General features: G+C 36.1%; 1 protein-coding gene across 1 annotated transcript; it reads left to right on the top strand.

The window, feature by feature from the left end:
- The first annotated feature begins 7,140 nt into the window (after nt 1-7,140).
- LOC146736202 (MAM and LDL-receptor class A domain-containing protein 1-like) lies at nt 7,141-14,234 on the top strand. The gene is made up of 8 exons (XM_085505408.1): nt 7,141-7,659; nt 8,175-8,327; nt 8,643-8,920; nt 10,025-10,109; nt 10,643-10,804; nt 12,377-12,517; nt 12,627-12,766; nt 13,467-14,234. Exons 1-8 carry the CDS (start codon nt 7,608-7,610, stop codon nt 14,130-14,132), a joined length of 1,677 nt encoding a protein of 558 aa, XP_085361534.1. The 5' UTR covers nt 7,141-7,607; the 3' UTR covers nt 14,133-14,234.
- The last annotated feature ends 1,195 nt before the right edge of the window (nt 14,235-15,429 follow it).

Genomic DNA, 15,429 nt, shown 5'->3' on the forward strand with positions numbered 1-15,429 from the left:
TTTCAAAATCTGGTCAAGGATGGCCGATTGACTTTTTGGCCTTATTACTATATTTCCACAATTTATGTACCATTTTCATTCGTATTTGGCACATACATCATACATGGATCAAAGATGGCTAAATAACGGTTGTTTTTATTTTTGGCCATATTACTACTACACGGAACACATGTTTTGATGTAAATAAACAATCTGTTGTATACGCTACTTGGAACTCAAGTTTCAAGGACACGCTCGCGACAACCCCCTGCTTTAATATGACAAGCACAAAGAGAACTTTCAAAAATTTAACGGGGACTGTGTCATTTTCAATGACTTGTTTTTTGGTGCTTGCGATTGGGTAGAATTCATTTGGGCAAAATTTCACGAAAGTCATTGTGACTGCTGCAAAATTGTCATCAATTTTATTTGACAGAGTCACGAGACTTGTTTTTGTCTCTCACTATGTTCGTTGTCATTTACTTTACTATGCACCAATGTATAAGTGACCAGTTTGTTTAGTCGTGCAATGTCTTCTCTAGTAACATGCACATGAAATAACTTATACTATGCAAGTATACAACATATCTAATATTGAGTTACACTGTGATTCATTTGCAGTGTAGTTCAGTTTTTTTTAAAGGGACTGTCAAGAGGTTAAAACAGTGGGCATACTAGTGTAGAGTGCCACCTACAGACGTGAACCAAAAATCTTTTGTTTTTATACATGGTGCAACCATTCCAAACTCAGATAACTGAGTGTGTTTCTTAATCTTCTGGTGCTCTACTAGCAGTTGTTGAAATGTCAGCAATTACTTCATAAAAGTGTAGTTTTAGCTACTTTAAAAATTGGGGAAAATAACTGAAAAATAGTTATTTATAGTGAATTTGTGTTGGAAAGTACCAGGATGTGTGAACTTTAAAGGTCATACATAAGACAGGTTGTTAATTAATTAGATTTCTACATTACCAGCTGATGATACAGATACAATTACTGTGGAATACTTTATTTTCGCTGGAATTAATTTTCGCTGAAAGGCTTTTTGGAAGTTTTGTACGGAATTTATTTTCACTGATTTTTGATGAGTTTAATGTGAAATATAGGAAAAAAGGTATATTCGCTGGATTTTATTTTCACGGAATCATTCCTTCAGCGAAAATAGCGAAAATAAATTCCAAGCGAAAATAAAGTACTGTAGAATACTTTATTTTCGCTGGAATTAATTTTCACTGAAAAGGCTTTATGGGCGTTTTGCTTGGAATTTATTTTCACTGATTTTTCATGAGTTTAATGTGAAATATAGGAAAAAAAGTATATTCGCAGGATTTTATTTTCACGGAATCATCCCTTCAGCGAAAATAGCGAAAATAAATTCCAAGCGAAAATAAAGTATTCTACAGTATTCTACAGTAACTTTATTAAGGTTTCAAGTTTGACAGTATTCTTCTATATAAACTAGCTGTTTGATTAAGTACCCAATAAGCAATATTACAGACGTGTTCTATAGTTTTCTGATTCAATGCCAAGTAACCAACCATGAAAAAATACAAATATTCAACCCAGAGATTGTTTCCATGGTTTCAACATTTTCATGGTTTCAATCTCTCAGTATTACCGGTATATTAGCTTTACAACCATTTTGAATCATGAAATGGTACAAGATCTAAACTGATTGGTAGGTTTAGAATACCGAAATTCGTTTTCTTTTTTTTTTATAAAAAAGTTGTGGTAAATATTTAGCCTTGAAATATGGCCGCCTTGTTTCATGACCTTAGAGGTCACACATCCTGGTACTTTAGAAAGAAGTATCGTTGAATTTATATTTCAAAACAAGTAATCCTAAATTCAATTGAAATTATTGCTTCATTGCAACCAAATGACTGTACCTCCAGAAATACCAGGATGTGTGACCTTTGGACCTTTTATCCCAAACACAAAACTTTCATGGAGGTTCCAAGATGGCATACATAATCAGATGACAACTTGTACATTTCAACATCCTGCCACTTGTGGGCGCACTTCAATCTGTACAGGCCACTATACCTAATTTTTGTTAGCCCAGTTAGTCTATTGATATTTGATGCATTAAAGTATTGCAAGTCCTGTTTAATCCAAACATAGTTTACTTTTTGTAGGAATGAAAACAATTTCCTATCTATGCATTTTTGAAGCTCTCGCCTCAAACAACAGAAGTTAATAGGAATCTGGTGGGGATGGAACCGAATATATTTACTCTTTAACACTATCAAATGTCAGTACTATTTATTGCATAATATTACATACACAGGGGTTTTCTATATCATGTATTTTCTACATTGCATTACTAGTGAAGATATACCAGTAGTTTTATGTTGATATTCAACTGTAACAACAATTAGAATATTATTAATAACTTATGCATGTATGAATTGATGTAAATGCACATCTAGACTTATTAATAATGTATGTTAATTTAGTATATTTAGTCAAACGTTTTTTTGCTCTTTATTCTGCCATGGGTCTTGACAACAATTATTGTTTTAAGGTATGTGTACATGCTTTAACATTATCTGTGCATGCACTGGCAGATTGCTATGTCACGATACAAGTATTGTGAGTATTGCCAGAATTGTAGTTGTACAGTTAAGTTTTTATATTATTTACTGGGTTTGAAGAGCTGTTTTGGGGATTTTTTTTATCCAAAGATATGTAATTGTATTTTGGTGAATTAGTGTAGACTTTATTTTTCACCCCTATGTCACACATCAATGGATATCTGATTTTCTGGTGTCATGAATAGGTACCAGGATGTGTGACCTTTAGAGGTCGTGAATAGGTACCAGGATGTGTGACCTTTAGAGGTCATGAATAAGTACCAGGATGTGTGACCTTTATAGGAATAGGTCGAAGTATAACAAATGTGTTTTATGTTTGCATATGACATTTCAACAATGTTTTTTTTTAGTGTCTATTGTGCCGAGCAAGATTTAACCCAAAGATTTAAAAAAAAATATATTACACATTTTTTATTCTGGAATAGCTTCAACAATAACATCAACTGAATGTCATTTATACAAATGCTAGAAAAAGAAAGCTTTCATTGTGTTGGTTCATTTCATATTACAGAAATATATGGCTATTATTATTACTATTGATTTGAAACTTATAAGATGCCAGTTTGAAAATACTGAAATTTACATTTGAATTCTTACAGGTGGTAATTTGTGCTTGTCATTACACTGTGGTAGGTGTGCTGTGACATTTGTCATTATAATAATGATAATGATTATATGATTTTGCAGGGGTGAATAAAGCGTGTACTGCATTTGTTTTATTATTAGAAATTCTATCACTGACGTAGACAGTTTAATGTACTTAAAACCTCCCCAATATGCATACAGAGCACTGATTCTGTATTCAAAACTGATGGGTTTGGAGGCTGCTTTGAAAAAGTGGATAATACCAAAATAGTCGAGGTGAGAAATGGATCTAAGAAAGCAGGCTGTACCAAGGTGTTTGGTCTTATAGGGCAGATTTGGGTGCTGCTATGTTTGTAATGACACTGTGTGTCACATGAGGGCGATGTAAAAAGGAATGTTATGTTGCCGCCGAGGATTACATGGCTATGAAGTGGTGCTAAATACATGTACTGTAAAATACTTTATTTCAGCTGGAATTAATTTTTTGCTGAAAAGACTTTTTGTGTGTTTTGTATGGAATTTATTTTCACTGTTTTTTGGCAAGTTGAATGTAAAATATAAGAAAAAAATATATTCGCTGGATTTTATTTTCACTGAATCTTTCCAAATTAATTCCAAGCGAAATTAAAGTATTTTACAGTATTATACCACAGTTCCTCCACAATGTGTACTGTGATTACACCGACTGTTAAGTTGCTAAAGTTCAAGTTTGACATTAATTTGACTCCACGTTTGATATAGCCTAGAATCTATAGTGTTTCATTCTCTATTCTCCGCTCCACGGTTAGCTATCGTACTATCATCGCAATGTCTCATATTATGTCAGATTTGTGCACAAACACGATTGGATGAAATAAGCATATCAAAAATTGAAATACTCATCGAAAAGTTTATTAATGTTGTGTACGGGAATTTCTTCATAATTACGCGATCTCCAGTGCTTACTTTGATGTGAATTTCATTCGGTCAATCCAATCTACCTATACTCCGGTAATATAATATTACTCAGACTGTGCATGTGTGGAAGTAAAGTAAAGTAACGGAACACTGCAGAAATTCTTGGCTACATCTTGGAGCATACACTAACTTCTTTCCAGGGCTTTTAGTAAAAAATATATCATTAGATAAAACTATATTATATGTTTGCTTTTTTATTAATTTCAATGTGTAAAAATATATTGTAAAAGTTAATTTATAATAAAGATTTTATGTTTCAAAGATCTAGGTAATACGAGACTCTAGTAGATTTAGTCACTTTATTATATTTATTTTATTTAAAAGTTGTTTTCTCCATCTCATGTAAGTGCAATTCCCTGAATCCTGAAGTTATTAAAAATATATCAGTCTTTACAAAGACTAAATTTGCAAATGTCAGATGGGGGTTTGTGTGAATCAATGGAAGCTACAACTACATGTGTGAATCAAAAAGTAGGCCAGTAAACCACAATGTCTCACAGATGCTGTAAATATCACCAGCCACATCACACATGATCATAGGAAGAGGCAATAATATATTTTAAAATTGAATTATGTGGTCTCGAAGAATTAAATTATCACAGTAAATATACCAGTTGGTATACTGTAAGACATTTTATGCACCAAAATGAAATGTATAAGCCTTTTCAGTTTTGCAGGAGAAAAATCTTTGTTGACTGCTGAAAGTGAAAAAAAAAACGTTGAAAGGTCGACAGTTTAACTGGGCTTCTTGTGAAAAAAACGAGTTGATGATTTTCAAAAAAAAAAATTAATCAACATGAACGGTCAATAAATGACGAAAAAATCGATCAGTGAAAAGTCAGTGGTTTACGGTACACAAGTCAGTCAGTGGAATTATCTTGTCTTGGGAAGTGGCCCTTTCAAACACCCCAGGCTTTGTTTTAAACAAAAAACGAAGCCCGGGGTGTTTGAAATATCTTTTGAAGTTGTCGATTCCATGAACCTGTTAACACCGTTTGGAAATACAACCGCAATTAAAACTTTTGTGGTACAATATAACTTAATTTAAGTAAATTAATTGGAAGTACAATTACAACTTTTAGGAGCCTGATGACAATAAAGTCAACTGGAGTTATTGTGCCCTCACCGATGGACTTCAACGCTACGTTTTGTTAGAGTTCATCGCCGAGGGCGTAGTAACTCGCCGAAAACTCGAGCTGACAGTGTCGACTGCAAAACAAAAAAATGAAAAAAAAATGCATTCGCATTTGGGAGAAAGTCCTTTAGGAAGGGACGTACTGTTCCAATTATCAGGACAATATATTACGTAAAATACTTAGTTTTTATTATCGCAAAAAGTAACAGTTTCCGTGGGAACAACTGACGCATTCCTCCCAATGCAAGTGTATGTTGAGTTGCGAGTCTCAAAAATGGATCGGGCAAATAATAGTATGAGTGGTACATGTAAATGTAATATGCAATAATTAAATTAAATAAATTATTACGTCATGTAATGTGAGTGACATAATCAAGGCAAATATGTTCTGAATCTTACTGGGTTAAAAATGAAACGAAAAAAAAGTAGATTGATGGTGTGAAAAAGTGTGTCGGGAATCTCCGGGATTTGCAACTTTCTCTTCACATGTTCTTACCCACTACTGCTACAATAGTGATAACAAATTTCGTTTTAAATTGTGCGTTACTATGCAAGCACTGCTACTAGAAATAATATTAGTAATGGCCCAAGGTTCTCAGTTAACCGGAACATCAACCATATTCATAACTGTATAAACACAATAGCATGACAACGCCAATCAAAAGGCAAGTAAGCTATTGTTTGTTTTGCCCTTATAAGGATTGAGCGTACGGGCCCGATCAGATCAAACACTGAAGCCAACGGAGTTAGTCATCACAATTTACATAACAAAGGAAACGAGGTGAGGTGCGGTGAAACGCGATCATCCGGTTAATTTGCATAACAACTGGTAAAGTTGGGATGTTTTCCAAATACATGGGTATGCGAATGTGAATACCAGTACACAGTGAACAAGGCTGCATTACCACGCATGGTTGTAGATTTGGATCGGTCTGTAGCTGCTATCTTAGTTTTTAGCCTCGTACAGTTCAATCAAGCAGAAAACAATGTTGGCGGGCTGTATACGATATGTACGATACCCCACACGAGGTTTCTACGCGTGTTGTTGCCGAATCCCTGTGCAACGTTTGTCAAATATATGTACTTATTCACATACTAGTAAATGGTGTGATCTTTTACACCTAATAGAATGCATAAAATCAGCACGCATAAGGCGCGCATAAGGGAGAGGGGGTGTTATTAGGTCAGCTCAAAAAAATCCTGAAAAAACACTACCCAATATTTGATACTAGTAATCTTGTTATGATTACCAGTATCAAATATTGGCATCAAACACTTACTCACTAAATGGTTTATTTTATAATGACACTTGTATGCAAAAAAGGGACGCCCATTTAATTTAATTTAATTTCAGGATGTAATGAAACAACACGTATCCCTGGCAATTACATGTTTGTCAAGTTTTCAAAGTAAGTCGTATACAAACGTTACACGCCATATTAATCTGACACCATATGCACTTTTGCTTGGCAAATTAAAGCAGAAACAAAATACACGTATTCTTTTTTTGTAACGCCATACATCTATCGTGTGATGGTTGATAAAACCAGCTAATTCTAAGCAACTGATCTTTTGGTAAACTACGAGTGTTTAATTTTACTCAAAATATTTATCTCAACAGTACCCCATATACACACGTGTTGTTAAAGTTCGGCAAACTTTACCTTCAAGTATTATACACCATCAACATTTTCTTTTATTAACGTCACGTTTAAAACAATTCACAGTAAACATACCATTTATTTCCGCCGTCCTTCTAAATCGTGACCACAAATTAACTACGCACAGTGGCGAAGGTAATACGTTTGGAATTTCATTATGGCCTTCTGGGAATATGACGCTACCTATCTTACCACTCCCACCGTTCCGTCCACAGGTGAACAGTTAACACATCGTACGTAGTTCCCAGTCGTGAGTTTGACGGTGGACTAGAAACTGTTATTCGACATTTGTCACATTCGTTGTTTGTATACATCACCATTATAAGTTCCAGTTTGTACTAGTAAATATACTACGTACTCGAAAACATTCGGGTTCATATCGGTGAGTTATAATCACCCGATCGCGGCGGTGGCTTACGTTAGTACGACTACCGAAATCGACTCGCTGATTTCATCGAGACCAATCACTGAAAATATACTCGTGGATTAACGGTTTTCGCCAGGCAGCTCGACGAACAAGACTCACAACACTGGTACACGGAACGGCGCCTGGAGCATCAACTTCAATAACAATCAACTCCGGTTGCGAATATTAAACATTAAACGCGGATAATAATTAACCTGAACTGGCTTCTAGTATAATCAAGTTGCGACTACCCATCATTCAAAGTTGCTTTGCGTTTCTTGCTGTTAAAATGTTGATTCAATTGTTTACCACATTGGTGATATTCCAGGGATTTTTGAAAGGTATTTATGTTTAATTAACGTATTCGTCATAGTGTATCGGGGAAAATATCGCATTATTATAGATACGCACGTGCTACAGTATATGACGTATAAACACGACACTTTATCTCCAGATTATTGTATCGTGATTCTTATACAATGTTACGAATTTGTGTTTGCTCAATTGCAATATTCATGACAGGAAAAAAATCGCGTTCGACCCGACGATCAAATCATATTCGACAATTGAATGTGGATATATTTCCGGCAAAAATAAATTCATCAACGAGCAGAGCAATGAACGTGATCGAGAGTATGTGGTTATTGAGTTCATTTGTGTTGCTTTTCACGTTTTTGTGTTGAGTTGTGTTGCACCATATAGTTATCACACTAAAATTGAGTTGTGTTGAATCGTTATATGCTGCACTATGTTAAGTTATATATTGCACTAAATTTTGTTTAGTCGAGTCGTTTATGCTATGTTGAGATATGCACATCTACTTTGTGACAAAACGTGTCGTATTTCTCGTCCCTAGGGTATTGCATATCATGTGACTTTGAAACCGATTTATGTGACTGGACACAGGACAATGAAGATCAGTTTGATTGGCAGCGAAACCAGGGACCAACGACTGCACGTATAACTGGTCGAGATAACTGGGGAATAGAAACCGATCATACAACACACAGTAAGAATATCACGCTATTTTAAACACTACTATCTAGAAAAATCAGGACAGTCTTTTGGGCGAAAATCTAGATCAAACATACAATCCAAATAAACAATGGAGGCGCGATCTTCGACTTCAATTTGAAAATATATATCGCCCTCTATGGCGAAAGACAAATTAGTCAACTATTCTGTTACAAAAAGTTGTAGGGGTGGGATTAGGATATACATGATTCCGGGTTGATATCATTTATTTATGTTTTGTGATCATACATTTGAACACTATTTTTAACAAAAACACAATCACAATATTTCCTGTTATGTTCACCAACAGCAACAAGTGGTTGGTTTGTACATGTTGACATGGACGGACCGAGTGAGGGCGATGTTGCCCGAATCACGACCCCATTAACGAGTGGTGGAAGTGTCACCATTTCTCTTTGGTATCACATGTTCGTTACACATTCAACTGCCAATGGGTTTGCCCTCAACGTGTTGCTACGCAACGACGATGACGTTGAGACGTTGCTATGGACACACGATAAGTTAAGTGACACAGATGTATGGGAAAATGCGTTCATTACGGTGCCAACGTGCGCCACACATTGCGAGGTGAGTGCTCCTCTGACAACATTCATAAGCTCACTGCTCACAGTTTTTTTATTTCTATTAGGCATCTTTTGATTACGTAAAGTAAGGTAATTGTCTCGCTACAATTGTAGTTCTGCAATTGTATGTGTTTTTAACGACAGCTTCGAAGCAAATAGACACAATATGATATTACTAACATTTAATCGAGAATTGACAATGACAATGTATATTTCAAATGGACTATATGCAGAGAAGTGACGTAAGTGGTAAGGCAAAGCATCATTCCTCGTCACTACCGTGCAAGCTTACCTGATTATACAATAAAACCTAATCATTGGAAATTTAAAAATATAAAAACAGAATTTATTCATTTTATACTAGATTGTACTCAGGAAATGTAAGACGAGGGTTGTATTTTAGTAAATGATGGTCTTTTTGTCATATTATTAAAACGCTTTTACCATTGGTTACTTTGGGTGAAGATAATATGCCATATCTCAAATTGTAGGCGGGCGGGCATTGGGTGGAACAATTACATGATGGAGTTATTTTTGTTTTTCTTAATTATTTGGATAAAGAACGTACCTTCATGGTTGTATTTTATGGTCATAAACCATTGAACACTGCTATATGATTGATAACCAAACTTTGTCGTTAGAATATAATCAGAATAATTACATTTTATTAAAACTGAATGGCTCAGTCTATTCTATTGATAAGAGTAAAACTGTTTTAAATATAAACGATGACCTTTCAAACTTTGTATTGTTATAACAATTGGATTTATCATCGTACTTGGAACTATTATAGTTTAGTCTACCCGCTATATATACTGTGAATTTTGGCACAGCATATAAGAAACGTAAAAAGAAAACAAATATATAAACTTTTTTCAGATGATAAATCCACCAGTTATATGCATTAATGGGATTAACTTTATTGGAGACTGTATCCCATGTTGCCAACAGGACGTTACGTCACGAACAGGAGTTGCATGTCCCCGTTTTATGTGGTCAATAGTGGAATAGAATTTATTCAATAGCAGAATCTCGAATACCACTAACTGACTGCGTGGAAAATACACTCCTCTTATTAAATATTTATATTCTAATTTATTACCTGTAGATCGTATTAGAAGCAGTGAAAGGGAATTCGCGATATATGGAGATTGGCGTCGACGATGTTGAAATACAAGAGATGGTTCTTACCAGTAAGTATTGTCACACACGTATCAATAACTGATGACGTCATTACGACACAACTGACGTCATTGGTGTAGATATCAGCTACTGAAGGCCATACTCTTCTTATGCATACTATGTTAGTAGTTTCCATATTCACCACCTGGCTATCCAATTTCATCCTCTATCACAATTTTGCGTTATGAAATAAACATTTCAATCATCGCTCGCGCCAGTGAACGGTAGGTTCGAATACATAAGAATAAACAAAAAAAGGGGGTTAAATCGGATGAGTGTGTCACAGACTCAATTTCGGGAGTCCAATTCACTGGCAGAGGTTCTTCTACTGACGGATATTGGAGGAACTTTTATTTGCAAGTTCTCATGACGGGACAATGCATTAAATATCATTTTGGTATAAACATTAGAAAGACGCTCATACAATCCTGTCATGTAGTCCGATGATTTTAGTGATTCATGTTGCAAAAATCTGTCCCAAACGACACAAAATATAGAAAACAACTAGATCATCAATATAAATTTAAATTATTTTTCCTTTCAGCTCTTGCACCACTGCCTGTCGTAGAGTGTGATTTTGAGTACGATCTCTGTGGGTTCACGCAGGATGATACGGACGATTTTGATTGGACGTTGATCACAGGTGAAACACCATCTGGGGCGACGGGGCCGACAGACGACCATACATACGGTAGTACGCGAGCTGGTAAGTACCGTGATTATGTAAACTATAACACGATGTTCCAGAATCCTTCGATGCTGTCAATTCATGTTCTTTTCGTTAGTCGTGAACGATACATTAAGGTAGTTTGCTACCCAAATGCCGAGTTGTTCGAGTTATGAACATCGACTAAAGAAAACATCGAGTTACCGTACAAAACGATCACACCCATATTTTAAAAAAACCACGTCCACTTTTGCAAAATATGGGCGTGGTCACTTATGTAACTCGATGGTTTCAGCCTCGGTTGAAGTTGCGAGTACCTACTCGCAAATGCGCCTAAAATATACGTCTATGCGAGAACAAACTTGTAAGTATCCGCATTTAGCTTGTAGATTTCAGAAACTGTCGTATTTTGCGAGTGAAAATTGAAGCCCTACACCAGCTGAAACGTGCCTTGCACGAGTCAGACTAGACGAGATACCGTGCACGATATTTAGGCTTTGAATAATTTACGATGTACTGGGAAAGTCATAATAAAGGAATAGTAACATTGTAAATATGTTATTGGCAGTTGTTTTGTTCTAGTCGAACGGGCATACAGTTGTTTTTAAATGAATGCCGGTTTTACACTGTCGGCAGCTTTTTGATTGTCAATTAAATAATTTTCGATGGCTAACGTGACGGCGTTTTTCAGTGTCAATTAAGTCGTGTTGTAAACATCAATAATCAAAGTCACACTGTCGCATTTTCGGCTCGAACAAGACATGGCTAATAAGCAGATTACTAATTTCATTCGGCCGGTTGAGCATAACAAAATATCAACAACAAACTCCGGGACATCAGATCCTACATCCTCGCATTCAGCCACAAAACGGAAGATGTGGGTGATCTAATACTTATCAGCCAGGAAGGCCATCGTACATGCAGTGTTCGACCAGGACACAAATCAAGAATGTTTGTAACAGAACAGTATCTCTCATTACAGTATATCATTATTGTAGTTGTATTCGCAAAGATTAGCATAACACATTTTATTTGTTCTACGCATGAAACAATTTTGCTCCTAAAATTTTAGGTTTAGGAGCATTTTGCTCCATGCCAAAAAGTTAACTTCCTAGGCTGCCGGTTTCTTAACTCGACGTACGTAACACGGACAATTCAGCTTCTCTTTGCTAACATTCACTGTAATATTTATAATTCGCGCGATAAATAATATATGGTCACCGAACAAATGTGTCTACAAATCGGTGTTCAGTGACCCCTACAAAATATAATTTGTAGCCAAAAAAGAACTACATATGGTTCTCACGAAAATAAGAGAATTTTAAATATTAATTATTGATAGAATAATTAATTTGCATCGAATCCTATGAAACATAGATTATTTTTTTTGCATATGTTTTCTTGAAAACACTTCCTTCTCCGCAAAAAATCATCACATAACATTTTTTGAATAATTGACTGTGATAATTTTTCTCAATTGTTTTAATGGTAGCGAACTGCCTTAATTCGTAGCGTAGTGACACATTTTGAAGGGCGCCACCACATGGTAAAAAAGTTCGATCTGTTGAAAATGTGAAAACGATTTATGTATTTTGTTCCGTTTTATAACAGGAAGCTATATTTTCACCGAATCGTCAAAACCACGCATTGAAGGTAACGCAGCCAGATTGATTAGTCCTATTTACCAACCCGAAAACATCGACGACGTCTTTATTTTAACATTCTATCATCACATGCATGGGACCACGATGGGTAAGCACTGCACACACACATTTATAGTTCATCCAGCGACTGCAGTTCATGTTTGTTGTGTTTTATGTTTCAATGACGTCACTGACCACGTGATATGTGTATTTCACAGGGACCCTCAACGTGTACTTAAGCAACGTTAACGAAACACGTTTACAGCGTATATGGAGTAAAAGTGGTCGAGAACAGCGTACGTACGGCAATCACTGGTTTCACACAGAATTGGTATTTAATGCCACGTCTCCTTTCCAGGTAAGCTGTGTTTGCTAGCGAGGATTGCAATGAAAAGAGATTGTATCTGCGTCTCTTGAGCGGGTCTCTTGGTTCGATTAGGGGATGGTGGGTGGGGATGTTTACTATAGGAAACCCACAAAGTAAATGGAAAAGCCAAGAGATCCATAGATTATGTTTATAACAGGCAAGTGTCCGTTTTTATATTCTAATGTCTGATATCTTTTCAACAATTTCAGGAATCAAATTGATTGTATTTTTGCTATGTTGATATAATATGTGATATGTGTCAAAGATAGACTCATTTTACCGTGGTTATGTACTAGTGTAAATTTGTTTCAAAGGGTGGATTTTTCTTGAAATTTGTTTAAAAGGGGTGGGTTTTGGGGGATGTGGTCTCCCGGACGGGTAATTGTCAACAAAAGTTCGTTGCCCCCGCATACCCGTATGTAAATAATACAAGTGATCTCCCGGGCTTTTGGTTTGAAAAACAAACACATATGAAAACCATATGGAACAGTTACAGTCGTTTTTACAGGTGTAGATAACAGCGCCATCTTACAGAGTCGTTATCGTCAACGACATACAATGCATAGATAACAGCGCCATCTTACAGAGTCGTTATCGTCAACGACATACAATTCCTTTGGTAAATATCGATATGGTTTGACAGAATTTCAGTTTATTTTATTGCATTTTTTGTTTTGTTTTTATTTCCTAGGTGATTTTTGAAGGCGTAATTGGGGCCAGTTTTCTCAGTGACATGGCGATCGACGATTATAGTCTTCTACGAAATGCGTCTGATCAATCAACTGTTGCCACGTCGACAACCAAATTCGTGACGTTTGATGTTATACCGACCTCGGATGGGACCATCGCCAGCGACGCGCCACATCCCTACATTACGGAATCGTCGATAGTCGACATGAATATAAACGACTCGGAAGTGACGTCATTCACTCAGTTAAGCAATGGTCCGACGACTACCAGGAATACAGAAATTGACAATTCCAAGTCAAAAATTCCGGGATATGAGCATGAAGGTCAGGGAGGGACATCGCTCCTGCCATCAGCGGCACTAAATTCAACAGACAATTTTGTGACCAAACATACGAGTGAGTATGTTTTCTTGGTGTGCGTTATCGCCGCTTTGATCGTCGCCATAGTTGTTACCATAGCAATAGCAATTGCAGTCTGTCATTGCAAGAAAGACAATACAATTCAGTCGAGTGCGGGCAGTGTGCACAACACGGCATTTACAATGAGCGAAGAAACTGGCGTGACAACGAAACAATGTCACCAGTCAGACTTTACGAATGGCAATTGGCGAAGTGTGATGCCCACCGGTATATCGAAGGATACACTGACGCAAGTCGTGATAAATTAGCTTGATATGCCACAATATATGTACAATTATCAAATATTTATAAGACTTTATTTATTACTTGTACAATTATTAAATAAAAGTGAATCTTTAAGTTGGATTTTACATACGAACATACAAACACAAATGTGTGAGACTCAGCAATGTCCAATGATTCCCCAAGTTTATTAATATTCATACGCTGCAATTTGCATATCACGTGGCCAGTAATGGTGCGTAGCAGAATGGTCGAACGCACGTGCCCACCTTCTAGCAAACCGTACCAACTCAATAACAGTGACACTCCATGACTTCACAAAACATTGAAATATAACAACTCGAACGAAAAATATAATAACGAAGCACAATTTTTAAATAAACGGTTGTATTTTAAAGACGGATTACCAATGATCATAATTTAGTTTTGCCTGTCAATAATTAATACTCCAACACAAATCACGGCGCACTTCACTTATAGTTGCAAATTCAAGCGCACATTAGAAAACCTGATATTGTAAACAGGAAAATCTATTGTTGCAGATTTACTGTAATTGCCTCTGTCAATTGAAACTTGGAGTATTTGGTGAAAAAATTGAACAAGCATTATTTTAAACAATGTTGAGATACTGATTTGAACGATTTTTCTAATAAGATGGATGTAATAATCGCCAACATATTCTCAATGAAACAAAAACATCTTTTAAAACAAATTCTTTTTTTATTGAACGCATAGCATAGCTTCTTGAAATGTCACTCTCTGATATATACTCAGTTTATGTTCACTTTCCACTACTAGAGTGTGGTTAAGCTTTTAGCGGCCGGGTCCATGCTATCTGTAACCAAAAATGTGGTCTTTTCAATTGTGCTAGTGATTCTAGTACCTCGATACTCAGAAATGATCTGTTAGTATGTACATCTCTGTTGTCAAAAATGGTTGGCTTCGTACCCCAATGTGGGATGTGGTACTAATGGGTCACCCATTATCATCATTGTTTGGCCACATTTAGGTCATATTGCATAGCGTGCAACATGACGTGAAGTTCGCTGTCAAATCGATGTATTCTTATTTCTACAGTTTGTAATAATATTCATAAAGCCATGCACCCTCTCGTTCAAGTCAGATTACACGAATCAGTAATCTATTTCCCTCTAAATCATGACATTTCGGCCATATCTGCGTAGTTCAGCAAAACATAGCTTTTTTGAACTTTGATTTGCATGTTACTTCCTAAGAATTTTTGCTTCCCAGATTGTTTTATTTACTCGTGTTTTATAAATGCACGCCGTCACATCCAGATGAATTCTGCGCGGAGCAAAATCT

Source organism: Saccoglossus kowalevskii, chromosome 11 (genome assembly GCF_978046115.1).
Source record: "Saccoglossus kowalevskii chromosome 11, keSacKowa6.1, whole genome shotgun sequence".
NCBI lineage: Eukaryota > Metazoa > Hemichordata > Enteropneusta > Harrimaniidae > Saccoglossus > Saccoglossus kowalevskii.

Bases quoted from the DNA above. Each gene is read 5' to 3' on its own strand.
- LOC146736202 (XM_085505408.1), top strand. From the start codon at position 7,608: ATGTTGATTCAATTGTTTACCACATTGGTGATATTCCAGGGATTTTTG. The intron at 7,660-8,174 runs GTATTTATGTTT...TCTCGTCCCTAG, and splicing joins ATTCCAGGGATTTTTGAAAG to GGTATTGCATATCATGTGAC. The intron at 8,328-8,642 runs GTAAGAATATCA...GTTCACCAACAG, and splicing joins AACCGATCATACAACACACA to CAACAAGTGGTTGGTTTGTA.